Here is a 26,091-nt window from a genome sequence, read left to right on the forward strand (position 1 = left end):
GGATCTGGGAGGAAGCGGAGGGCGGGGCGGGGCCTGCCTGGCGGGGGCGGGGGGCGAGCCTTCTGGGAGCGGCGACCGAAACCAAGTCAAATCAGTCAAATCAGAAGCGGCCGGCGATGGCTCCCGGGGTCCCGGTTCGGCACCTCTCCCCGGGCCGCCGGCGCCCGGCTCGGGATGACTCCCCAGCCTGGTGAAGTGGGGCCTCCGCCCAATCAGCGTGGTGCCTGGTCTGCAACTCGGGACCCCAGTCTATGAAATGGTCCCAGTGGAGTGGGTTCTGGAACGGGCTCAGGGAATCCTCTCTGGAACTGCATCCCAGCTCAGGTAGACCGGGTTGATCTGGGGAGGAATCATTTATTCATTCAACAAGCACCTGTAGGAGCGCCATTGTCCTGCACTGTGCTAGGCGCAGGAAACGCAGTGAACAGCTGGACAGGGTCTTTGCCACCTTGCTGAGTGCAACTCACCCATAACCAGAAACCGACCACGCCAAAGTTTTGAAACTAAATAAAGTTTATTCACAATAAATATCATGAGTGCACTACCTGCCACTGGAGGGTACATTTTAAAACGGTCAATTGTATGTTTTGCGAATTTCACCTCAATTAAAAGAGAAAACAGGGCTTCCCTGGTGGCACAGTGGTTGAGAGTCTGCCTGCCGGCACAGTGGTTGAGAATCTGTCTGCCAATGCAGGGGACACAGGTTCGTGCCCCGGTCCGGGAAGATCCCACATGCTGTGGAGCGGCTAGGCCCGTGAGCCATGGCCACTGAGCCTGCGCGTCCGGAGCCTGTGCTCCGCAACGGGAGAGGCCACAACAGTGAGAGGCCCGCGTACCTCCCCCCAAAAAGAGAAAACAGACCCCCATGGAGAAGGTGCTAGCTCTAGCTTTTTCTTTCTTTCCCCTTCACCACGTGGGCAAGTGCAGCCCTGTCCTGATATGACCCCCTTCCTCAGCTGGAGGATGAGGGAGGCCGGTGTGTCTAACCTGTCCAGAGCCTTCCTGAGCTGAGTCTATCTATCCATCCTCAGCCTGCCCTTTCACTGCTGCAGAGAAGCCGCCAGCCACCTGTTCTCTATCCCAGCACATACCATCCCAACATCTCAAAGGTGGCCCCTCTTGAGGAAGGGGGTTGGGGGCTTCCCTCTCCCACGTTGAGCCCCATGTGAGCACAGACCCCACCCCCGGCCTGGACAGACTAGGTCCCAATCACCCCAGTTGCTTGGACCTCGAGTCCAGGAGTGGACTGAGAAGAGAGAGGATGGACAGGGTCCTGACAAAGTCTGCCCCCAGGGTCTCTTCTGTGCTTTCCTGCCTTCCTAGTTTTCGGGGCATGATTCTTTTTTTTTTTGGCTGCACTGCGTGGCATGTGGGATCCTAATTCCCCAACCAGGGATCAAACCCACGCCCCCTGCACTGGAAGTGTGGAGTCTTAACCACTGGACCGCCAGGGAAGTCCCTGGAGCATGATTCTAGAACCTGACTTGCCAGTACTAGTCCCCAGTCCTGTTTCCCAACCCCGCCCCTTCCAGATTCCCTCCCCAAATCAGGTTCTTTTCAATTCTGGAAAGCCTATGGGGGAAATAGGGACAGAGATGACATAAACCCTTCCCCCAAACCAAGGCGCACTGGGCACTGGAAAGAGTGACAATGATGGTGGAACCTGGTGGAGAGGAGGGAGGCCCAAAGACAGAGAGGTCCATTGTCCATGGAGGGGAAGGAAGGCCATAGGCCCTGTCCTGTGACACTGACTGTGCCCAGCCACGAGACACGGGTGAGAGATGCTCACTCCCTCAGGACAGCTGAGACCCAGAGGCCCTGCTAAGTTCCAGAAGGACAGGGGCAGACAAAAGACAAATAGAACTCGCAGAACCACAAGAGAAGGAAAAGCAGTTCAGTTCCTCTAACCCCCTCACTCTAAGACTACAACAGGGCCACCAAAGAGAAATGGCAATGATGGGAGGGGTGGGAGGCCCTTAACCAGATTCCTAAATGCTATGCCCAGGTAGGCTTCATGTCTCGGCTAACACTTCCAGCAGAAAACTAATAAAGGAAATGGCAAGTCCCAGAGGGGACACTTAAAAGTCTTACATACTACCCTAAAATGCTGGGAAGGTTTTGAATTTTCCATACGCCAAGACCTCCAGAAAATTCCTGTTCTTGAGACCAGTGACAATGATGGAACAAGGGGAGATAAAGAAAGACAGAGAGTTTCCATCTTTCTTCTCCAAACATATGCTCTCCACTCCTCCAACAGCTTGGGCCTCCAATGGGAGGATCTCTGCCAGAGGGCGTCTTTAGGGAGAAAAGAAATGGAAGGGCCAAAGGCAAAATGGAAAGGGAGAAAGTACCTCACATGCATAGGGATACTGAAAGGTCTTTATTGCCCACTGGCCACCCTCAGTTCCATCAGTTTCCCAGCCATGTGCTGGCCCTTCTGGGTCTCTCCAACCAACTCTGAGGACCCCTGAAACACAGCCACAGTCCAGCTCTCTCCTTCTGAGGACCAAGGTGCTCCCTGGGTCAGACAGTGTGGTAGAGGGGCCCCAGAATGAGGGGCGGGAGGATGGAGCATCATTCCCTGTGGAGAAGGACAGGAGAGAGGGCGCCTCTTGGCACCCACTATGGAAGGCTGCCCCCCAAGAAGAGGGCAGGGTGGGAGGGGTTCCCTAAGTTACTTAAGGGATGGCACCCGTGGCAAAGAGCACGATGAAGAGGACGATGATAAAAACAATCACGCAGATGAGGACGATCATCTTCACATTCTTCCACCAGAACTTCCGAGCCACCTTCTGCGATGTGGTCTTGAAGTGCTCGGACTGTTGGGAATAAGGCAGAATCACCCAGTGCCTCCCGCCGCTGGGATGAGCACACCGAGACCCACACGCCATACATCTAAACACTTAAGTGCTACGTTGAGGCAACAGACTGCTAAATAAAATAGTTAGTTCTGTCCTCCTACCTTGACAAATGTACCTTCACAACCATCTGGTGAACCAATTCAAATTCAGAATCCTTGGGCTCCCTCTGGTCCCCTGCCTGCCCCCTTCTCTTCTTTTTTTTTTTTTTTAACATCTTTATTGGGGTATAATTGCTTTACAATGGTGTGTTATTTTCTGCTTTATAACAAAGTGAATCAGTTATACATATACATATGTTCCCATATCTCTTCCCTCTTGCGTCTCCCCCCTTCTCTTCTTACCACCGCACTGCCATGCACACTGAGGGGCCTCTGATGCATGCTCACACCCAGGGTTGTGACACTGGCAGCACAACCCACCCTTGGGAGGGCAGACACTGGGGCTGAGGGGTGCAGGCTCCAGGTGGACACATCTCCCTGGTTCCATAACTCCTGGCCACATGAGGACCGCTGAAGCTGGAGGAGGGGCCAGGGCAGTCCAGGGGTTGGAACTGAGGGAAAATGCTCTTCCTCTCCCAACTTGAATTGGAGAAATTGTTTCCCTGGGCCATGCTTCCCAGCCTGGGCTGTGGAAAGAAACACTAAGTCCCAGGGAGTGAAATGAGCTATGCTCAAGATTACACACAGGACTCAGAAAGCCATGGCCAGTCTCTCTCCGTGGACACGGAATCTTAAGTCTCCAGCCCTCTGTTGAACTTTAGAGTTACTCCCTCCCTGAGCAGCTGGCTTCAGCCTCTGGCTGGAGGGAGAGAAGAATGAGATCTAGCAAGATGTGTGGGAGATATTATTCCAGCCTTCAGCCAGCAGAGGATCCTGGGATCAAAGACTTTTACCCCTCTTCCCAGCTTCTTTTTAAAGCTGGCTCAGCAAAACTCTAACAGTTTTCCACCCCCTGCCTAATAACTCCTGAGGAAGGCCAAAGGCCCTAAGAGGATTTTCTGGAGCCAATATTTTTGTCCTGGGGAGGCCAGGTCCAAATAATGTCAAGGGCAGCCTTCAAAGTGAAAGTCGATTTCATAGGAGAGAAGCCTAAGACAGCACAGGCTGACTGAGCCATCCATCAGTCTCACAAAATGTCTCCATGGGTCCACCCCCGCATCCCCAGCCCCAGTCCTTGAACCCATTCCCTGGACCCCAGTACCAATCAGTGGAGTAGAGCAGAATCAGAAGTGGGGATTCAGCTCACATCAATTCCCAACACAGGTAAAAAGGCAGACTTCCCTCCTGATCATTCTGCCACCAAGACCACCAAGCCTCAAGCCCCCAATAATCCTCCTCCCCCCTCTTCCCCTGGCCCCCACTGGGCTCCCCATCATCTCACTGTGGCTTCCAGATCCTCTGTCTTGTTACGGAGATGATCCAAGTTTTCTCCCCGGGCCAGGATCCGCTCCACATTCTGGGTCATAATATTCTTGACTCCCTCCACTTCGCTCTGCAGGTTTCGCACACGGTCATCTCCTCCACCACCGCTGGCCTCCTCCTGGGCAGCCACACAGGGGTTAATTAGGCCGAGTGCTGGAGGGACTGAGACTCAGCCTCAGAGGCCGGAGGAGACGGAGGCCTAAGGTGGACTTAGCTTTTTGTAATGCTTGAACTGTTTGCAGAGAGAATGTTTTCCTTGTAGTACTTGTGTAATCAAAAACAAATGCATTTTTAAGCCCCAGATGGTGAGAGCCATGCTAGGAGACAGACTGGATCCAACTTCTTTGTGGGTTTTCAGGGCACGTGAGACGACAAGAAGCACACCCCCAAAGCCCTCTCCACTGCTTCCTTGTTCCTCGGAGAGGGTCAGAGGAGACCGCTGAGCCAGCACCTCACAAGGCACAGCCCCACCATTACCTGTGAATTCCCAGATCCCACCGGTCCTCATTAAAAATGCCTGTGCCCCTCCCCCCACAGACCACCCTCCCCTAGCCTAACCCGCCCTCTCTTCAAGACAGCAGCTGGAGAGCTGCTCCGGCCTCCTGGGCAGCCTGAGCCACGGCAACCAGGCTCCAAGTCCCTCACAAGGCCCCGCGAGAGACAGCCGTTGGGCCACAAACTTCTGCTTTCCCCATCACTAAGGTCCTCGCGTAGGCACCATGCCATTGCCTACTTAAGCAAGTATGAAACATACAGACAGCAGCCTGGGTGTTGGGGGAAATGGAGGGCAAGTCCTCCCTGGCTGATGCCTCATCCTCAGGCTTTCTGATAAGGTTTTTGAACAGGGAGGGAAAAACACTACTAAGCTCCTCCCTCCCTGACCCACTAGACTTCCAGACACAAGCCAGGGGCGTGGGTCCAAACTAGATTATTACAGAGAAGCAACTTGTCTTTTTTTTTTTTTTTTAACAAACCATCAGCTCTCTTCCTCATGTTTATGGAGAGGGGGCAGTTTCCTTGGACTCGACGGAGAGACGAATTCTTTGGGTTTCTGTACAGGGATAAAGTGAGGGGCAGAGCGGGATTCCTGCCGCTGGGCTGGAATCTGCGCTGGGAACAGCAGAGGCACTGCCCAGGAATGTCACAACACCCGAAGGCCAAAGGCCGGAGGGCTGGAGGAGGAGATGAATTAGGAGCTCACACTCCCACCGAAGCTCCACTCCGGGCCAGCTCAGGGCTCAGGGGAGGGAGGGGGCAGAGAAGAGCAGGAACACCCGCCCAGGCAGCTCAGACCTATTTGCAGCCCAGCTGTCAAAGAAGAGAGGTCACAGTCAGCGCTGGCCCAGCCCTCAGATTTTGCCACCAGCTTTCCTTTGCTGCTCCCCAGCCCCCAGCCCCCTCTGGCTGCTCGTGAAATCAGCCCCTTCTTAGTTTCCCGCTCTCTCACCATGTTTCCGAGCGGCTCGGGCCTGTCGGCAGCAGGACTCTCGCCTAGCTTGTTTCCTCTCGGGCAGCCGTCGGTTCACTTCCTGCTTGTCCAACTTTCAGCCTGCCCCCGCCCACCTCGCCTCCAGAGCCTCTCCGGCCACACCTCGCTCAGGTTCCCCAGGTAGGCGGGCACTCCACTGCCCTCCCAAGTCTCCTGGGAAACCAGGGCTTAGGCTTAAAGCGACAGGGCTCCCCCGCACCACATTTCTAACTTGTCAGGAACAAGTAAAGAAAGATCAAGCAGTCCTCCTAGGTTTCCTGGTATAGAAAGGGCAGCCGTCTCCTTTTTTTATTTTTACTATTTTTTGGCTGCACCACGCGGCATGCCGGGGATCTTAGTTCCCTGACCAGAGATGGAACCCGTGGCCCCTGCAGTGGAAGAGCGGAGACTTAACCACTGGACTGCCAGGGAAGTCCCCCATCTCCTTTTTTTATGTGCTGAGTATCTCACCCCCAATTCTCAGAGACTGAAATCAACCCTAAGCACCCTGCCAGACCTTGTTCGCATGGAAACAGAACACAGATATGAACATTTCTTGCTGGACAACCCTTGTTCCCATGTCCGTCTTATTGCAGAAAGCATTGAAACCCCCAGAGTCTGGAACGCTGTAATCCTGGGCTCTGGTGTCGGAAAGCTGCACACTGAGTGAACCTTTTCACCTGCCTGGGTTTTGCAAGTGCTGATGCTTAACCTCATAGGGTGGTAGTGAGGAGTAAAAGGATAGCACATGCCATGTGCCTAGTACAGTGCCTGGAACAAAGGGCTGCCCACTGCTCAAATCAGGGAATGATGGCTCACCAACCCTCCTTTCCTTCCAGAGTTCAACAATCCTGCACGTCCCTTCCGAGGCCACCACGTCGGTTGGTGAGCCCCATCAGAAAGGGTCATGCGACTGCCCTATGGACAAGAGAGAGGGCCCAGGGCAAAGGATTTTTCCACCAACCTGGCTCCAGGCCAGAGAAAATCCACTTTTCCTGGACAGTGTTTATGGAGATAAAAGAACAATAACAGGGACCTGCAGAAAGGAACAAACATTCCTGTCCCATCCCAGAAGAAGTACCAGTTCCAAGAGGGAAATGTCAGCTTCTCTGACAAATGCTTTTTTAAAGAGTCTAATAAATTTTGGACCTCTGTAGCATTTGGAGACCCTTTATTCTCATTTATAATGAAATCTTACTCCCAATTAGATCAGATTATTATCTTTTTCAGACCTGAATTTTGGGGGACAGGATCAGTCTGCTTTCACAGAGAACGTGGCTGCCCCACTCCTCACCATCCTTAGAAAGGCGACAATGAAGCCAAGCGGAGGTGGCTCAGAACCCTTGATCTATACTTTCATTGTTCAATACAGTAGCCACTGACCACAAATGGCTGTTGAACATGTGATACGTGGCTAGTCTAAACTGAGATGAGATGTAAGAGTAAAACACACAGCAGATTTCAAAGACTTACTATGAGAGAAAGACTATAAATATCTCTTTGGTAATTTTATATATTGATGACATGTTGGAATAATGTTTTGGATCTTTTTTTTCCCTTTTAAAAAAAATCTGTAACGTGCTTTATTTTATTTATTTATTTTTTTGGCCACACGGCATGCGGGATCTTAGTTCCCCCACCAGGGATCGAATCCGTGCCCCCTGCAGTGGAAGCGCGGAGCCCTAATCACTGGACTGCCAGGGAATTCCCAAGTGCCTTATTTTTTTATTGAGTTATAGTTGATGTACGATATTATATAAGTTACAGGTGTACACTATAGTGATTCACTATTTTTAAAGGTTATACTCCATTTATAGCTATTATAAAGGCTCTATTATAAAAAAGCTACTATAAAATATAGCTATTATAAAATATAGCTATTATAAAATATTATAAAAAATAGCTATTTATAAAATATTATAAAATGTATTATAAAATACATTTATAGCTATTATAAAATACATAGTAGCTTGCACCTCTTAATCCCCTACCCCTAAATTGCCACTCCCCCTCGCTCTCCCCACTGGTAACCACTAGTTTGTCCTCTATATCTGTGAGTCTGCTTCTTTTTTGTTATATTCAGTAGTTTGTTGTATTTTTTAGATTCCACATGTAAGTGATATCATACAGCAGGGGTCCCCAGCCTTTTTGGCACCAGGGATGGGTTTCGTGGAAGACAATTTTTCCACGGAAGGGGTGTGGAGGGGTGGGAGGGATGGTTCAGGCAGTAATGCAAGCGATGCGGAGCGATGGGGAGCGGTGGGGAGCAATGGGGAGCGGTGGGGAGCTATGGGGAGTGGTGGGGAGCGATGGGGAGCGGTGGGGGGCAGTGGGGAGCGATGGGGAGTGGTGGGAGTGGTGGGGAGCAGCAGATGAAGCTTCACTCACTTGTCTGCCGCTTACCTCCTGCTGTGCAGCCCGGTTCCTAACAGGATGTGGACTGGTACCAGTCCAAGGACCGGGGGTTGGGGACCCCTGTCAGACAGTATTTGTCTTCCTCTGTCTGACTTATTTCGCTAGGCATAATACCCTTGAGGTCCGCTCATGTTGTTGCAAAAGGCAAAATTTCACTCTATTTTATGGCTGAGTAGTATTCCATTGTATATATATACCACATCTTCTTTATCCATTGGTCTGTTGATAGACACTTAGGATATATTGTTAAATAAAAAAAAAATATTGATAAAATTAATTTCACCTGTTTCTTTTCTCTTTTAATTTGGCTAATAGAAAATTTTAATTACCAACGTGGCTCAAATTACATTTCTATTAGATATGCTGATATGTACCTTAATATTTATGTGACGTTGGACAGATTTATGTAACATCTCTAAGCCTCAGTTACCTCCACTGTCTATGCCTGGTACTTTAAAAACCCTCAGTAAATGGTGCCTTTGTGATTACTATTACTAAGAATTCCAGATGCTAAGTGAATTGGTGGTTAAGAGAACATGAGGGGTGCCAAGAAACAAAGGGTCAGAGTAGGAAGTTTGTGGGGAGCAGGAGGAAATGACAGAGGATTCCCAGGGAGGGAAGGAGAGTTCCAACAGCTGAGGAGTTACTGGGGTCTGGTATGCCACTGCAAGCCTTGGACATACACGGGTGTCCCTGAGGGAGATGACCCTTGGCCTAGACCCAGCAACCATCAGGGAGATTCCGAAGTGCCCACAGTTGGGCCTGTGACCTGTCTGTCCTCATCTTCACCATAGAGAATTGCCACAGGCTTGGCCTCACCTGTACAAACATTACAATGTTACCCTTTGTCAGAAGACCATCTGGGAAGTTCCCTGTTGGCCTAGTGGTTAGGATTCTGGGCTTTCACTACTGTGGCCCAGGTTCAAACCCTGGTTAGGGAACAGAGATCCCACAAGCCGCAAGCCATGGCCAAAAAAAAGAAGAAAATGAAGAAGGAAAAAAGACCATCTGGCTAACACCCTCACAAGGTGAGACATTCAGTAAGGCACCAAACAATACTCTATGAGCAGAAATGGTGCTGTGGTCAGGGAACAAGAGAACAAAAGTCACTGATTCCTTTACAGTCAAGGAAGGCTCTGTCCCAGGAGAAGGGGAGTGTCAGTCACTTTGTAAGGAGAAGATGCTACATGGTAGGAGTTGCAACCAAAGAAGCAATTGGGGTGTGATGAAGAGTGTTCTCAGTCCCTGCGTGATCAGAAGATTTGGGCATCAGCTCTATGGCTCCCTGGTTGTGCTGTCTTAGGCAAGGTTCCCTCTGGGAGTTTTGGTTTCCTCATCTGCAAAATGGGAATAAGAATGAAAGCTATTTTGCGGGGTTATTATCAGGATTAAATGGTATGGGTATATATTTCTGCTAAAGCACATTACAAATGAAAAAGGAGACTAACAGAACAAATGGAATGAGAAAATAGGGGAAAAGGAATATGAACATCCTGCAAAGCAACCAGGCAAACTTTGTGGTACACTGGCATATATCCCAGTCTCATTTATGACCCAAGGGGGCAGTTGACTCCTGTACCTCTCAGGGAAAAGGCTAGCGAACAAGAAGAAAGCACGTTCGGGAGGCTCAGTTGGAATTGCTCCCTGAAAGATCATAAAGCTCTCCCCACTGCCTAGGCCTCTTTTGTCTCCAAAACCCTCTTTATAGACTGTTACACCACTGGCCATCCCATCTGTGACACAGTCACCCCCATCTTTCCCAGTGTGCTCTTCCTTTCTTACCGTGACCTTAGAACCCAAAGGTTCTGCCCTTGGCCAGCTTTTGACTCCGCACTCTCTCCTAGAGCAATCGGTTCTCTGTGGGGTTGATTTTGCCCTCCAGGGGATATCTGACAATGTCTGGAGATATTCTTGTTTGACACAACTGGTGGCGGAGGTGTGCTACTGGCATCTAGTGGGTAGAGGCCAAAGATGCTAAACTTCCTACAATGCCAAGAACAGCCCCTCCCCCCACCTCACCCATCCCCCCCAACGACAAAGAATATGCAGACCAAATGTCAATGCTGCCAAGGTTGAGAAACCCCGCCCTCCCTCTGGAAGTGCAATCAATGCCTTTACGGTTTCAACAGCCATTTATGGATGATCCCCAAATCTGTACATCTCTGTCAATTGCCACTGCTTCCTCTCCAATACCCTGGTCAGTCCACAGACACAGCCGACAGCCAGCCCAAACCCTTTATTTTTTCCCCGTGTTCCTCCTCCTGGATAGTACTCCCATTCTATCAGTGTCCCAAGTTAGGAACCGCTAAGCCATCCTACACACACAACGGGACATCACTAAGTCTTGGTCATGTCTCTCAAATCCACCCCCTCCTTTCCATATCAGCTTGTGCTTCCTAGGTAATGCCGGGCATTATCTCTTCTCTGAACAATTCCAGCCACCTCCAAACTGACCTTTCTTTTCCCATCCATTCCTCCTGGGGTTACTTGTTATCTTCCCAAAACACTGACTCGAGTATGCTGCACCTCCAGAGTAGAGCCCAAACTCCTTAGCATTCCAAGATTGCTGTCAACCTGCTTTTTGAAGCTTATCTCTCATGAGACTCACCTCCCAGCCCCCCAGTCATACTAAATTACCTGCCCTTCCCATAACACATCATTCCCTTTTATACCTTTGCTCGAGTGGACTTGTCTCATGATGAGTGACTATCCTCCTTCATTCATCACTGCCTATGGCAAGTCTATTCATATTTGAGACATTGCTTCCATGAAGTCTTCCAGATTTCCCCACTGAAGTTAAAGTCTTCCTCTTCTGATCGCCATCACACTGTATCTTTTATAGAGCCTATAATATGCTTTGCCATTAACTACGTACACATTTGACTCCTCTGAGACGCTAAGCTCTGTGAAGGCAGGGGCTGTGTTTTTACTTTGGTACCCCTCGTAGAAAATAACATATATCCTGCATGTAGTAGGCACTCACTAAATGTTTAGGGTATTGAATTGAGAGATCTGAAAGAGGGCTTCTTTCTCCACAGTGCAGACAGAAAGAGAATTTTTATTAGAAAAGAACCATGAAGAAATTCCTTTTGTAAATTTTGGACTATTTTATGGATAAATGAATGTCTGATGTCATGAGTCTCTGTATATTGGTCCTGAAAGGATAAACTGGAAATCAACGCCTTGAACAAAAACAAGTTAAAATCATGGGATGGAAAGGTGAAGAGTTAGCACAGCTCATTTACTAGCTGTAGTTCTCTTACACAGAATGCTCTCAGTTCACCCAAGACTATTGAGAACTTTTGATTTCCCTCTCTCCTCTCAAAATTTTACTCATCTTTTAAGGCCCAAGTTTTCAAAAAAACTTTCCTGATTTCTCCAGTCATAATTCATTTCTTCCTCAGTGCTCCCGTAGCACTTTGAACCTCACTTAATACTTATGACTTCCTACATTCTATTATTATTTTATTATTTCTATATATTTTTATTATTATACTTCTATAGGACAGAGGCCACAACTTAATCATTTCTGTTTCCTCCTCTGTAACTTGTCCAGTTCTTGGCACGTAACAGACCATCAACACTGAACTTAATGGAACCATCTAATTTTGAGTGATCCTGGAAGATCTAGCCCAAACTTCCCAACCCACACTGTATTCATTTGGACTGGCTTTGACAGTGGATTAAGAGATCCATCCCCTAAATAAATCTATGGCTTCCAAAGTGACTTGGCCCCCCTTGCCTATTAGGATGACCTAGAAGTGGGCCAGACCCTCAACAGCAGGAACACTTGTTAGCCCAGTAATTCCACCTGCCAAACACAACTGTGCCCAATAACCTCTACTTTTCCATCTACCCCTGCCGCCTTTTCCCTTTAGGATAGTGGTTGTCAGCACACGGTCCATGAACCCCTGGAGTCCTTAGGGACAAAACTACTATAATAATACTGAGATGTTATTTGCCTTTTTAACTGTGTTGACATTTGCACTGATGATGCAAAAAGCAATGGTGGCAAAACTGTTGGCAACTTAGCAGGAGTGAGACAGTGGCACCAAGTTGTAGTAGTAGTCATTGCATTCCTTCCTGCCATGCGTTTGCAATTTAAAAAAAATGCCAGTGGGCAGCCTAAAAAGAAAGTAAAAATAGAAAATAAAATGCCAGTGTCAATTAAGAACATCCTTAATGAAGAAGTACAAATTAATAATTTTATGAACTCTTGACACTGGAATACAGATCTTTTTACTATTTTGTGTGAAGAAATGGGAAATATGCATACAATGCTTCTGCATACCCAAATACGATGTTTCATAGTTTCTAAGAAAAAGCACTTGTGCAATTAAACGGTGAGCTCAAATCACCTTTGTTTGTTTTCAAACTAATAGACTTTATTTTTTTGAGTAGTAAGGACAGTTCCCATACACCCCTCATGCTCTCCCTGTTTCTCCTATTACTAACATCTTGTATTAGTGCAGTATATTTGTTACAAGTGATAAGCTAATAGTGATATTATAACTATTAACTATATAGTTATATTAATAACTATATATTATAACTATAATCATGGTTTACATTAGGGTTCATTCTTTATATTATACATTCTATGGGTTTTGACAAATATATAATGACATGAACTCACCACGACACCATTAGAGTATCATACAGAACAGTTTCACCCTTCTAAAAATCCTCTGCGCTACATTCTTCTCTCCCTTCCTCCCCCCCAATGCCTGGCAACCACCAATCTTTTTGCTACTTCCATAGTTTTGCCTTTTCCAGGTTATCACACAGTATGTAGCCATTTCAGATTGGTTTCTTTCAGTTAGCAATATGCACTTAAACTTCCTTCATGTCTTTTTGTGGCTTAATAGCTCATTTCATTTTATCACTGAATATTCCATCATATGGATGTGCTAGTTTATTTTACCCATTCACCTATTGAAGGACATTTTGGTTGCTTTCAAGTTTGGGCAATTATAAATAATGCTGCTGTACATTCACGTGCAGGTTTTGTGTGGGCATCAGTTTTCAACTCATTTGGGTAAATAACCAAGGAGCACAATTGCTGGATCATATGGTAAGAGTATGTGGAGTCTTGTAAGAAAATGCCAAAACTGTCTTCCAATGTGGCTGTACCATTTTGCAGTCCCACGAGTAATGGAAGCAGAGTTCCTGTTGCTCCACGTTAAGAGGCTCTGCATTTAAAACAGCTGTGTAACTCAGTGAAGCAATGTTTTCCAAATGACCATGCATATTTTACAAAATCATGCGTGAGTAAACGGTCCATTCAAAGCGCAAGATATACCAATGATTTTAATGTAATAGAGCATAAAGTTCATTATATGATTTTCAATTTCACATCTGACTAACCTTTAAAAAACGACTACTTGTAAGTTTGGGTGTGGTACAAAAGAATATCCAGTTATCTAAACAGGCTATTAAAACGCTTCTCTTGGGCTTCCCTGGTGGCGCAGTGGTTGAGAGTCCGCCTGCTGATGCAGAGGACGCGGGTTCGTGCCCCGGTCCGGGAAGATCCCGCGTGCCGCGGAGCGGCTGGGCCCGTGAGCCATGGCCGCTGAACCTGCGCGTCCGGAGCCTGTGCTCCGCGACGGGAGAGGCCACAACAGTGAGAGGCCCGCGTACCGCAAAAAAAAAAAAAAATAATAATAATAATAAAATGCTTCTCTTTTTTCCAACTAAGTATCGGTAAGGCCAGGTTTCCTTCACATACTTCAATCAACACCATTTCACAACAGATGGAATGCAGAAGCAGATACGAGAATCCAGCTTTCTTCAATGAAGCCAAACATCAAAGAGATTTGCATGTAAAAGAATACTATTCTCATGTATTTTCTTGGTATGGAAAATATACTTTTTCTCTTAAAAAGGTTATTTATATAAACATGTAATGGGTTTATTACTTTTTTCTTTTAGTGAATCAATACATATTTTAAACATTTCTCAGTGTAAATTTCCAATACGGTAAATATGGGAAAATATAACCCATTATAAACAAAAGCTCTTCAGGGTTCTCCATAACGTGGGTATCAGTGTAGAGGGGTTCTGAGACTAAAAAATGTGAGAACCCCTGGTGTAAGATGCCTTCCTCTGATCCTGCTGGTCAATCCCAGTGCAGAGAATTAGATGTTACAATGCTGTTCAAGACTCACCTCTCTTAAGACTTTCCTTGATCGACCACTCTATTCATTGCCCCTACTCTGCATACCCTCTGCAGCTATGTTGTTCCGGTTTCCCCTGCTGCTTTCAAACCTCTGGTTCATGGCAGGTACTGGAAGAGAGAATAAAGAAACTTGCACACAGTCTCTAGACCGGGGCAGCCCTTCCCGGTGCGTCCTAATTCGGCGGGAACCTCTCTGGGAAGAGTCTGACATTTGCGCCCTCGCTGCTCACGTCTGGAGAGGCCTAATGGGTGCGGGGAGTGACCCAGGGAAGCTGCGGGATCTCGGAGTCTTCTTAGGTTGAAAGCGCGGAGAGGGATCGGGAGGCCTCAGGGAAGAGACTGGTCATTCGGTGGAAGAGAGGCAGGCCCGGTGACACCTTCGCTCCTCCTGGGTCACCGGGGAGGCCGGGGCCTGACCACGCCCCTTCGCGGCCGCTTCGCCCCGCCCCAAGGCTCCTCGCTCCTCCCTCTGCCGCCAAGCAGGGAGCCCGGCGCGGCCGACTAGGGCTCTTCACGACAGTCCCGGCACTTTCCGGTCGGCCTCGCGGGTGCTGTTGTGTCGAGGAGGCGGGACTTAGGGGAGTTTTCCCTCGCGACGCAGCTACTCGGACGCTGTCTCTTGGCCGACCTACCTCCACGAGGCCATGGCGGTATCTGCTCGGTCTGCGCTGTCCCCGCCCGACTCAGGTAGGGTCAGAGCCCCGCCTTGTGGCGGATAGAGAGGGGCCCGGGTTTCAGAAGGGTGGGGGCCGGAGGGGCTTCCCTGTGGGACCTGGGGAAGGGAGCCTCCGATGGGAAGGAGCCGTAGAAAGAGATTGCAGTCTTCGGCTTCGGGGTAGTGATGACATTCAGGACGCTTTGCGGCTAGAGGGCTGCTGTCTGAGAAAGGTTCTGGGGCATTGGGGGATCCTGGAGGAGGGGCTGCACTGCAGGGATGTTTCGGGTAGTCAGAGATCAGAGGAAGAATCCAGGTAGGCAGAAGACCTGGGCCTGTGATTTCTGTGATTTGAGGAGGAGCCTATGTTAAAGCATCTCCATTCCCATACGCGCACCCACAACTTTCTCCATTTATCGGTTGCAGATAAAGTACAGAAAGATAAGGCTGGACAGACCTCAGGGCGCCGTCAGGGCAGCCGAATGGGGAAGCTCTTGGGTTTTGAGTGGACAGATGTGTCCAGCTGGGGGAAGCTGGTGACCCTGCTGAATAGACCAACAGATCCTGCAAGCCTGGCAGTCTTCCGTTTTCTCTTTGGTAAGTCCAGTTTCTGGGAGGGGCCAGCATGGTTGGGGATGGGGAAATGACAATCGTCCCTTGTCCATTTCTTGGATACTTACTTGCTTAGTGGACTTACCTTGCTTTTCCTAAGAGCTGAAGTTACTGATATCCTGGAAGAGGTCGTTGTGACCCAGTTTTGTCTCCGATTAGGGTTTGGAGACCAGAAATGCTTTGGTCTGAGGCTATAGGAAATATAGAGGTAGAGGAACAGGAACCCATTTTATTTGTGGCATGAAGTTGCCCAGTAAGTATGCTAAGGACTAGACTTTAGAGAAATGGCAGAGGTGACAGGGCAGACATTTAGGCCGTGACTCCCTAATCCAGATCTTTCTAACTCATAGGCCACAGCGTGTATGTTTGGAATGGGTTACAGATATGCTGAGATATTACTCCCTGTGCTTCTCAACGGGGAGTGAGTTTGCTCTCCAGGGGACATTTGGCAATGTCTGTAGACATTTGTATTTGTCACATCTTGGGGGTGGGAGGGAAGGGGAATAGGTAGTTACTGGCATCTACACAGAAGCCAGGGATGCTGCTGCATGACCTATGAACCACACGGTAGCCCTCCCAGCAAATAATTAACCAGGCCAAACTGAATAGTCCTGGGGTTGAGAAATCTTGCCTTAACTGGAGATGCCTTCCTGGCCTGAGTACCCCTTCTCTTTGCCCCAGTGTGCTGGCCAGACACTGCTCTGCCAGGTGTGCCAGAAAGTAAAAGAGGTTGAGGAGCACCACCCCAGAGCACTTTCTCTAGCCAGTAGGGCAGACCTTTACAAATATTACTATCAAATCTGAACAGCTTTGATCGCATTTTGTACACTTCTTTCATTTAATCTTCTCTGAAACCCTGCAAAATATTATGAGCCCCCTTTCACAAATGGGGAATTGGCTCGGTGAGGTGCAGTGGCTGTCTGAGATCACACAACTGGCATAATGCCTAGCACAGAGTAGGCGCTCTGTGGTTATTGTTGAATGAATTCTTTCCGGGGTTTGGAAAGAAGTCTGACCCTGGAACTGGGCGTGCTCGACTGTATTCCAGCGTGTTCCACGGCTCGCTTTGCTAAGGCCTAACGGCCCCCTCCCCCTCTGCCTTCTCAGGGCTGATGATGGTGCTGGACATTCCCCAGGAGCGGGGGCTCAGCTCCCTGGACCGAAGATACCTGGATGGGCTGGAGGTGTGCCGCTTCCCGTTGCTGGACGCCCTGCAGCCACTGCCACTTGACTGGATGTATCTGGTCTACACCATCATGTTTCTGGGTGAGGGAAACTGAGGAGAGATGGGAGTATTGACTGGCCTACCCAAAACCCAGAAATACAAAGCATGCTGGTGAATGACCAAGGTCTTGGGTTTCTTATTTCACTTCCTCTGTGACTTATAATTTCATCCTGCTGACCTATGTGTCATGTGAGCTGTGACCCCGTAACTCTGTTTAAAATGTTGAAATAACATTTAATTGAAATTTATTTTCACCTGGTTATAAAATGTCTGATGACCTTTCCTAATCCTACCCACAGCCTGTCCCAGGGGAGCTGGGCCTGTAGTGCCCCTCTGACCTCTTAATCCTCTCCCCCACAAATCCCAGGGGCACTGGGCATGATGCTGGGCCTGCGCTACCGGATAAGCTGTGTGTTATTCCTGCTGCCATACTGGTATGTGTTTCTTCTGGACAAGACATCGTGGAACAACCACTCCTATCTGTATGGTTTGTTGGCCTTTCAGCTGACGTTCATGGATGCAAACCGCTACTGGTATGAGTCTGGGGAAAAGAGGCAGGGGTTGGCTGCGTCAGGATGGTTACCAGAGATAGGGGCCCGGTGAGGTCCTAGAATTTGTCCCAGCAAACGTATTTTCAGCCATGCGTTGCAGAGTGTGGTTACAGGGTGACACTTTGATTTGGATGGATTTGGGAGAGGGAAGGGTCCGTGAGGTTGGGGCTCTTGGGGTGACAAAAAAGCAAAATGGCTCCATTCCCACCCCTTCACTCTTTCCCTATCTTCCCAGGTGCCTTGATCTATCCACTTCCTGTAATCCTCTTAGAGAGAAGAAGAGAAGACTAAAGCCAGACATAGCTGTTTTCAGATACTACAAGGGTGGTCATGTGGAAGAGGGAGCAGACTTTCTCTGTGTGAGCCCAGAGGTGCAGAGTTAGAGCCAAGAGTAGAAGTTGCTGTGGGGCAGAGTCATGTCAGAAGGAGAGGGCCCACCAGGGCTGCTGAGCAGTGCTGTCCCGGGAGGAGGTAACCCTCCTCGACCTCTGGCTCAGGTGACCATCTCTCAGGGGAGATGGAGAAGGGATTTGGAGGCAGGGTGGCAGGGCAGATGACCTTTACGGGTTCTCCCATTATTAAGTGAAAAGCGAGTATGAGCTGTCAGTAACATGAGTATAGGGGGGAAAAAATCTCAAACATTGGATTTGTTGGTGATTTATCAGTCATTAATTAAACTTCTTTCATCAACACACACATGCAGATGCTCCTTTTGTAAACCTTTACATTCATTCAGAGTGGCCAGCTGTCATCACAAAGAGGCACTTTTGACAGAATACTCCTGAAAAGTCTCATTTTTATGACTTTTACACAGTTTGAAAAAATATCCATCACTTACTGAAGGCTTTCCACGTGCCAGGCACTATGCTAAACACTTTTAATTTTTCCACTTTATAACCCCATGAGGTCCATAGTGCTGTTCCCATTTTATAGATGAAGAAACTAAGGCTTAGAGAAGTAAAGGACTTGCCTAGGGTCACATAGCATGTAAGAGGCGTAAGTGAGACTCCAGGTCTCCTTAACTACAGGCTCCCATGCTCTTGACCACAAGTGTAAGCTGCCCCTTTCCTGGCTTCTCTGCTCATTCTGTGTCTTCTTGAAAACGTACTTTGCTTCTGCCTCCCCAGAATACATCTAATCTTAGGAGCCTGGTTTTATCAGTTCTTAGCCTAGGTAAGCTGTTAGCAGGTACCCTCTGGCACTAGATCCTAGCATCTAGGTCTATGAAGTGTCAGTTTGTCTTAGAAATTGAAACTTGTTTTTAAATGCACTATATATATTTTCATACACCTTTAGCTTTTCAGACGTTGCCTCAAATTCGTTCTTTTTCATATTCAGCCATATTCTAGCATTTTAGTCTTGTTCCCAATCTATTTCTTTAGGAGAAACTAATTTGCTAACTAAACGAATGGTGAACACTGAACTTTCCGTTGTTATAACTCACTAGTAATATTTCTGTTGTGACTTAAAATAGTCGTTGTTGCAGTATGCTCATATAATTCTAAAGGACCTCAGAATAGCCCAGAGGACCAGAGAAGGTGTGGGAGACATCCTGGGATAGAGAGAGCATTACACTTAAAAAGCATTTCTACCAGTCCCAAGGTAGAAATGGGACTGGACTAAGAAGCTGTCCTCTATCCTTCTCCCCCTCGCTGCAGGTCTGTGGACGGCCTGCTGAATGCCCGGAAGCGGAACGCCCACGTGCCCCTTTGGAACTATGCTGTGCTGCGTGGCCAGGTACAGGATTTCAGGAGAGGGGGAGGTGTTCTCAACAGCCATTGTCAGCACGGCCGTTCCACTGCCAGACTAGGCTCTGCTCTGCCTCCCTGGATCTTCTCTTTTCCCCCTCTTGCTGGAAAGCTGGGCTGGCCTTCCCCTTGTTTCCAACCCCCTAATCTCTGGGGTCTCTCACCTTGTCATAGAAAGAGTCGAGCTTTGTTCCCGCTGGATTAGAATCCTCATGAGGAAAGAGTAACATTATGACTTTCCTTGGTGCCTAGTACTGTGCCTGGCATCTGTAGGATGTCGGGTGAGTGAATATATGAGAAGAGTGAATAGAAGAATGGATCTAGTCTCCCTTGGGCCGTGAACTGGCATCAGAACTGATTTGTGACTGTCTGTAGGGGACAAGGTTCTGACTTTGTTTGAACATTTGTTTTGTGTTTGCAGATCTTCATTGTGTACTTCATTGCGGGCGTGAAAAAGCTGGACGCAGACTGGGTGGAAGGCTACTCCATGGAATACCTGTCCCGGCACTGGCTCTTCAGTCCCTTCAAGTGAGCGGCAGGGCAAGAGGCCTCATGTGGCCCAGGTGCAGAGTGGGGGGCTTGACTCCCTCAGGTCTGCAGTCACGGCTGCTCTTCCCACTTTGCCTGAATTTGCACGTGTTTCCCTCTGTCCACTCATCTCCCTGTTCAGCAGAAGGCAGAGTTGATGGTATCAAAAGATCTAGGCCTAGCTGCCCCTGGGAGACTTACAGTGTGGGCGGAAACAAAGGGAAAAGCAGTAAAGGAAAGGAAAGCGCCAGGGCTAGGTGGCTTGGTGAGTGAGGCAGTGGCCCCAGCAGTTGCTGTGGTGGTGCCTCTGTCCTCGGGTGGCCACCCCAGCCTCTCGCCGGGACTCCTTGGCCGGCGTGCGGAGCAGATGGGCAGTCGGCGCCCCTTACCCCGACAGTACCATTGTTGCCAACTCTTTCCAAAACAGAGCTGCTCCTCTCTGACATTACTCTTCCTCCCATTTCTTCTTTCCTCTTGTTTTACTTTGTTCTTTTCCCTCTTTCCTGTCATCTCCCAGTTCCTAAAGTTTGACACCATGATGTTGTTAGCCAAGCGTTCCCCTATTACAGTTTCTTCTCATGTATAACCTCCACGAAGAACCTGCCCGCCACAACACACACTGCTCAATCAAATTGTGCCCTCGGAGATGCACTCTTGCTTATTACATAGGGTATGTTGAAAAAAGATGGCCACCTAAAGTACGTGGAAATGAAGAGGGGTTGGAAAACCCTACCAGAGGATGTCTTTGTGCAGAGTTCTTCCACCCACCTGCTGGGGTGGATCCTGCAGCAAGGACAGGGTAGCAGAGGTACATCTGCTGTGAGTGCGCTGTGAGTGCTGGTGCCTGACCTTTGACCCTGGTGTCCGCAGATTTGTATTGTCCGAGGAGATGACTAGTCTGCTGGTGGTGCACTGGTGCGGACTGCTGCTCGACCTCTCTGCCGGTTTCCTGCTCTTCTTTGATGCCTCAAGATCCATTGGCCTCCTCTTCGTGTCCTACTTCCACTGCATGAATTCCCAGCTCTTCAGCATTGGTCAGTTCCTGTACTCTGGTGGGAAATAGGAAACCACAGGTGTGAAGGGGAGGGACGAGCCAGCGGCACGTGTGGCAGTGGGAGGTGGTGACAGGGACGGGCGCCAAGCTGAGCCGGATACGGTCTCTGTGAGATGGAAACAAACAGGGAGGCGGCTGGTGGCTTCCGGGCTCAGCAAGCACGTTGTGTAGTAAGTTTCTCCGGGGAGAAATAGACTGGCGTTGAGAACTTCTTTCATCATCAGTGGAGTACCTGGGAAAGGCTGCCTAGGGGAAGGGGGTTGAGGCGATTACCCACGTTTTCCTCCGGCCAAACTCCCGACATGCTGGTTTTCTCCCTGCTTTTCTAGGTATGTTTCCCTACGTCATGCTGGCCAGCAGCCCTCTCTTCTGCTCTCCCGAGTGGCCTCGGAAGCTGGTGGCTCATTGCCCGAAAAGGCTGCAAGAACTGCTGCCCCTCAGGACTGCCCCCCAGCCCAGTGTTTCCTGCGTGTATAAGAGGAGCCGGGCCAAAGGTGGTCAGAAGCCAGGGCTGCGCCATCGGCTGGGCGCCGCCTTCACCCTGCTCTACCTCCTGGAGCAGCTCTTCCTGCCCTATTCCCATTTCCTCACCCAGGTACGTGTGGGCTGGGGGTTAACCTTGGGCAGCAGTGGAGGCGACGGCAACCGGGAGAGAACAGGGCTGGTCTTGCAGACCTCTCTTGGTGGAGGATGGTGTCAGCGTGAGGACCATCGAGCTGATTGCCGCTGCCCTGCCTCCTCAGGGCTATAACAACTGGACAAACGGGCTGTACGGCTATTCCTGGGACATGATGGTGCACTCCCGCTCCCACCAGCACGTGAAGATCACCTACCGTGATGGCCGCACCGGCGAGCTGGGCTACCTCAACCCTGGGGTGAGATGTCTGATGCTGACGATTTACTGGCCTTCAGAGGCCCCCTTGAGCTTTGGGGTCTGGTTTGGTCGTAAACACAATTACGAAATAAAACACATTTGGGCCCACTCTGCCCTTTCTCTGGAGCCCTGTGGAGCGCTTCTTTGGTGGGGGTTGAAATAGGGTGATGTCGTTCACTTCCCTGAACTGAGATGAGATTTAGGAAAGGTGAGTACCACTAGCCCAGCAATGAGAAATTCTTCCAGCGAGTTTTGTGTGGTTTTGTTGTTGTTGCTGTTTCTCTGTCAGAACTGGCAGCAGGCAGGGGTCTCTCTGTGCCGTTGGCATTGCATGACCTATCCAGAGGCTCCATAACAATGAGGTGGGACTAACGTGGGGGTTTGGGGCAGGTATTCACACAGAGCCGGCGTTGGAAGGATCATGCGGACATGCTGAAGCAATATGCCACTTGCCTGAGCCGCCTGCTTCCCAAGTACAATGTCACTGAGCCCCAGATCTACTTTGATATTTGGGTCTCCATCAATGACCGCTTCCAGCAGAGGTGGGCAAGGGGAGCAGAGAAGGGGGAGAAATGAAGTCCAGCTCTTTCTGCCAAGATGAATAGCCCATGCTCCCCAGTGTTGTCTTGCTTGAAAGGCTGTCCTCGGGTGCATGTCCCTGTTGACCTGGTTGTGGGCATAGCTGATTGCTTCCAGCAGGGGGCACCATCATCCTGAAGAAAAGGTAATGCACTTATTCTTTTCGAAGCTGTTATCACAGCTCTTGTCAGGTGGCCACTAACTCCCACTCTTCCCAGTGCTGCAGAATCTCTTTCCCCTCCTCTCTCTGTCCCAAACTGGCAATAACATGCTGACGTAGGCCATTTCTTCTTTCTGAAAAACCTGTTTCTTCTATCTGGGAACAGTGATGAAAAGAACAGAACCGGAAATGCCAGTGCATAGGTGGCTGTGGCCTCCTTAGAACATGGTTTTCTTTCCTAAGGATTTTTGACCCTCGTGTGGACATCGTGCAGGCTACCTGGTCCCCCTTCCAGCGTACACCTTGGCTGCAGCCGCTACTGATGGACCTGTCTCCCTGGAGAACCAAACTACAGGAAATCAAGAGCAGCCTGGACAACCACACCGAGGTGGTCTTCATCGCAGATTTCCCTGGTACGGAGGAGAGCAAGGAGGCTTTGCTGTCTCCCTCTTGGCTTTGTTGGCCAGGGATATGGCGTGTGATGGAGTGGGGAGGGGCCTCTCCTGGTGGGAGGAAGGTTTTTGAAACCCGAGGTGGGGGGTGTTGGTGAAGGTGTGATTTCTCTGTTCCGGCTGGGGGTGAGTTCACTCCACCATGGGGTGGGTTGGGGAACTCTTGCCTGACAGGGCTGCACCTGGAGAACTTTGTGAGCGAAGACTTGGGCAACACTAGCATCCAGCTGCTGCAGGGAGAGGTAACTGTGGAGCTGGTGGCAGAACAGAAGAACCAGACTCTTCAGGAGGGAGAAAAAATGCAGGTATTTTGCTTGAATTAACAATGGTAGAGGGACCACCACTTCCCTGGTGGTCCAGTGGTTAAGAACCCACCTTCCAATGCAGGGGACGTGGGTACCATCCCTGGTTGGGGAACTAAGACCCCACATGCTGTGGGGCAACTAAGCCCGCCCGCGCCACAACTACTGAGCCCACGCCACAACTAGAGAGCCCGCGTGCCGCAACTACTTGAGCCCATGCGCCCTGGAGCCCGTGCGCCACAACTAGAGAGAAGCCTGCGTGCCACGATGAAGGTCCCGCTTGCTGCAACTAAGACCCGATGCAGCCAAATAAATAAATAAATATTAGAAAAACAAAACAAAAATGACAGAATAAAACAATGGTAGAAAAGTTTAGACTAGTAGAGTTGATTTATTACAGACTCAAAATACTTTAACATAACAATAATGCAGTGGGAGCTCAAAAAGCAAGGGCCCCAGGGGGGCTGTGAGTAGCCTCATTCAGGGTTCTAGAGGTCAGTTCCTTTAGACTCTAACACACAAGAAAAAAGACGTCTGGGGCGGGGTACAGTGTAGGGAGGCCATAGGCTGGCTAGGGAAAGGCTAGAGGGTGAAAGAGATCTGTTTCTTCCCTCTTTTCAGTTGCCTGCTGGTGAGTACCATAAGGTGTATACAATGTCACCCAGTCCTTCCTGCTACATGTACATCTATGTCAACACTACAGAGCTTGCACTGGAGCAAGACCTGGCATACCTGCAAGAATTGAAGGAGAAGGTGGAGAATGGAAGTGGTGAGTATATGAAGATTTGGGCTGAGATAGCCCGCTTTAAAAGAAGTCAGTGTTGTGAGTGAGGATCTAGCCATTAAAGAATGAACTTGAAGCGTCTAGCTGGGGAAAGGGGAGTTCTAGGAGAGAGAATGCTCTCTCTCTCTCAGTGATTCCTCTTTTTGCCCTCTTTCGGGCAGAAACAGAGCCTCTGCCTCCAGAGCTGCAACCTCTGCTGGAAGGGGAAGTCAAAGGGGGCCCTGAGCCAACACCGCTGGTTCAGACCTTTCTTAGACGCCAGCAAAGGCTCCAGGAGATCGAACGCCGGCGAAACGCCCCTTTCCACGAGCGACTCCTCCGCTTCTTGCTGCGAAAGCTCTATGTCTTTCGCCGCAGGTAAGTTTTACCCACAGCAGTACGTGTCTTTGCCATTAGATGTTTGCAGACTGAGTAACTTTTCTCTGGTGAGGGTAACAGTAGGGACTGTTTCCCAGGAAAGGACAATCCAGTGCTAAATTCCTCCCTTTTGTCCTCTCCATTCTCCTCTCCCTGATTGAATGGGAGAGTAAGTGGTGTCTGATGGCCGCCTCTTGTTCTGCCTCAGGTTTTCTCCAGCCTCCCTGTGGGTTATTCCTACCCCACCCTGGAGTCCTCTACCAGACTGTATAAGGAGTGGGGTGCCTTTCCAACTGGGATGTTGGGGTGCTTGAGGGGAGAGTCTCATTTATGCCTGGGTGAGGGGATAGGACCAGGTGTCCCCTAAGGGCTTTGGCCAGAATGCCTATGTTGAAACAGGAGTTTGGATTGCTGGCTTTTTCCCTCTTTTTCAGCTTTCTGATGACTTGTATCTCACTTCGAAATCTGGTATTAGGCCGCCCTTCCCTGGAGCAGCTGGCCCAAGAGGTGACTTATGCGAACTTGCGACCCTTTGAGCCAGTTGGGGAGCCGAGTCCTTCAAACACAGATTCTTCAAATCCTAATCCTTCTGAGCCAAATGCTGACACTGTCCACTCAGAGTTCTGAGGGAAGCCAGATGTTGGGTACAGATATAGGAGCAGCCAGTTACAAGACCATTACCTATGCAGTGGACATCTGAAAAATTCAGATTTTTTTTACATTTTTCTTCCTTATCCATAGCTCTGATAAATTCAGAGATGATAGATTAGAGGAACCAAAGAAGTAAAGCAAGTATAAGATTTATCAATCCAAGGTTGAGGGGCCTGGGGAGTTAAAAAACGTGAAAATGTCTTTCTAGGATGAAAGGGTAAGGATCAGGTTTAAAGTGACTGGCTCCTTGGTGAAAGAGATTTAATGTTCCATGATGAAAATAATAGCTGGCTGTTCTCAAGTGCTTGCCATATGCTAGGCACTGTGTGAAGCACTGTTCCAGCATTATTACATTTAGTCCTTAACGGCCATAAGCCCTATTTTATGGTTGGGGAAACTGAGGCTGAGAGGTAATATAATTTGCTCATAAGACATATACCTAATAAGGGATGGACTGATGGTTTGAACCTCAAGTCTGTTTGACTTAAAGGTCCTGCACCCTGCTGCTTGTAGTTTTCAGAATCCTTGACAATAATGTAGCTTAAAACTTGTCCAATTATAAAGTGTGAGTAGGATGGTGATCAGGTTTTAAATGCACAGAGAATAATTTTCTCTTCACTGCGATTTTGGTTCCTTCTTTGTTCCTATTATTTATACAGCCAGTTTTTCAGTAGCAGTCACGAGCATAGTTAGAATAGCAAAAGAGTTAAACAAATAATGAAATTTAGGTGATTAGTAGTGGTATTTATCTACAAATAAGCTTAGTATTTAGCATTATTCTAGCCTTTAATGAGCAGGAGGTGATGTAAAGTAAGATTTAACCAAACGTGGTGAGGGATTAGGGAATGTTGACAGTCGCTTTGTAGACTCTGGATGTAGAAAGTTTGGATGTGATTTAGGAGGATCCTCAATGCTGTGAAAATTCAAAGGCCTGGCCCTGGGCTAGGAAGTTAGAATGCAGAGTAATTAAAAAGGAAAAGACAAACTAACTAAAAAACAGGCCCTGCTTGGGAGCTCATGGTCTTCCAGGCAGAGACGTCAGTAGACTGGCAGTCCCAGTAACTTTGATAAAGGATCGCATCTGTTTTGAGGCTTCTCTTCGCATGGTCCACTCCACCCAGTCTCAGGGTTCTTTCCTAGGCAGCTGCCTTCTCACTGTACACACTTGGGATGATTATGCCTACTCCATCGTTTCCAGTGATGCTGCTGCTTAGGT

General features: G+C 48.9%; 2 protein-coding genes and 1 long non-coding RNA gene across 5 annotated transcripts; 1 reads left to right on the forward strand and 2 right to left on the reverse strand.

The window, feature by feature from the left end:
• Positions 1 to 2,361: 2,361 nt before the first annotated feature.
• VAMP8 (vesicle associated membrane protein 8) lies at positions 2,362 to 5,866 on the reverse strand. The gene is made up of 3 exons (XM_060027430.1): positions 5,730 to 5,866; positions 4,242 to 4,400; positions 2,362 to 2,819 (listed from the first exon to the last, which is right to left on the reverse strand). Exons 1-3 carry the CDS (start codon positions 5,730 to 5,732, stop codon positions 2,679 to 2,681), a joined length of 303 nt encoding a protein of 100 aa, XP_059883413.1. The 5' UTR covers positions 5,733 to 5,866; the 3' UTR covers positions 2,362 to 2,678.
• Positions 5,867 to 11,215: 5,349 nt separating this feature from the next.
• On the reverse strand, positions 11,216 to 14,753 carry LOC132435616 (uncharacterized). Of its 2 annotated transcripts, none has more exons than XR_009521587.1 (3): positions 14,553 to 14,753; positions 14,333 to 14,451; positions 11,216 to 12,290 (listed from the first exon to the last, which is right to left on the reverse strand). It is a non-coding gene; the product is annotated as an uncharacterized lncRNA (long non-coding RNA). The 2 variants fall into 2 exon arrangements; XR_009521588.1 differs by lacking the exon at positions 11,216 to 12,290 and adding an exon at positions 12,544 to 13,357.
• Positions 14,754 to 14,911: 158 nt separating this feature from the next.
• Positions 14,912 to 25,162, forward strand: GGCX (gamma-glutamyl carboxylase). 2 transcript variants are annotated; one of them, XM_060027431.1, is made up of 15 exons: positions 14,912 to 15,030; positions 15,425 to 15,595; positions 16,718 to 16,876; positions 17,203 to 17,368; positions 19,045 to 19,123; positions 19,556 to 19,662; positions 20,533 to 20,696; positions 21,046 to 21,311; positions 21,460 to 21,591; positions 21,981 to 22,132; positions 22,573 to 22,742; positions 22,956 to 23,086; positions 23,705 to 23,852; positions 24,029 to 24,224; positions 24,659 to 25,162. In XM_060027431.1, exons 1-15 carry the CDS (start codon positions 14,988 to 14,990, stop codon positions 24,849 to 24,851), a joined length of 2,277 nt encoding a protein of 758 aa, XP_059883414.1. In that variant the 5' UTR covers positions 14,912 to 14,987; the 3' UTR covers positions 24,852 to 25,162. The 2 variants fall into 2 exon arrangements, with proteins under 2 accessions (XP_059883414.1, XP_059883415.1); XM_060027432.1 differs by lacking the exons at positions 23,705 to 23,852; positions 24,029 to 24,224; positions 24,659 to 25,162 and adding an exon at positions 23,169 to 23,683.
• Positions 25,163 to 26,091: the final 929 nt, after the last annotated feature.

This window comes from Delphinus delphis, chromosome 12, assembly GCF_949987515.2.
Source record: "Delphinus delphis chromosome 12, mDelDel1.2, whole genome shotgun sequence".
Lineage (NCBI taxonomy): Eukaryota > Metazoa > Chordata > Mammalia > Artiodactyla > Delphinidae > Delphinus > Delphinus delphis.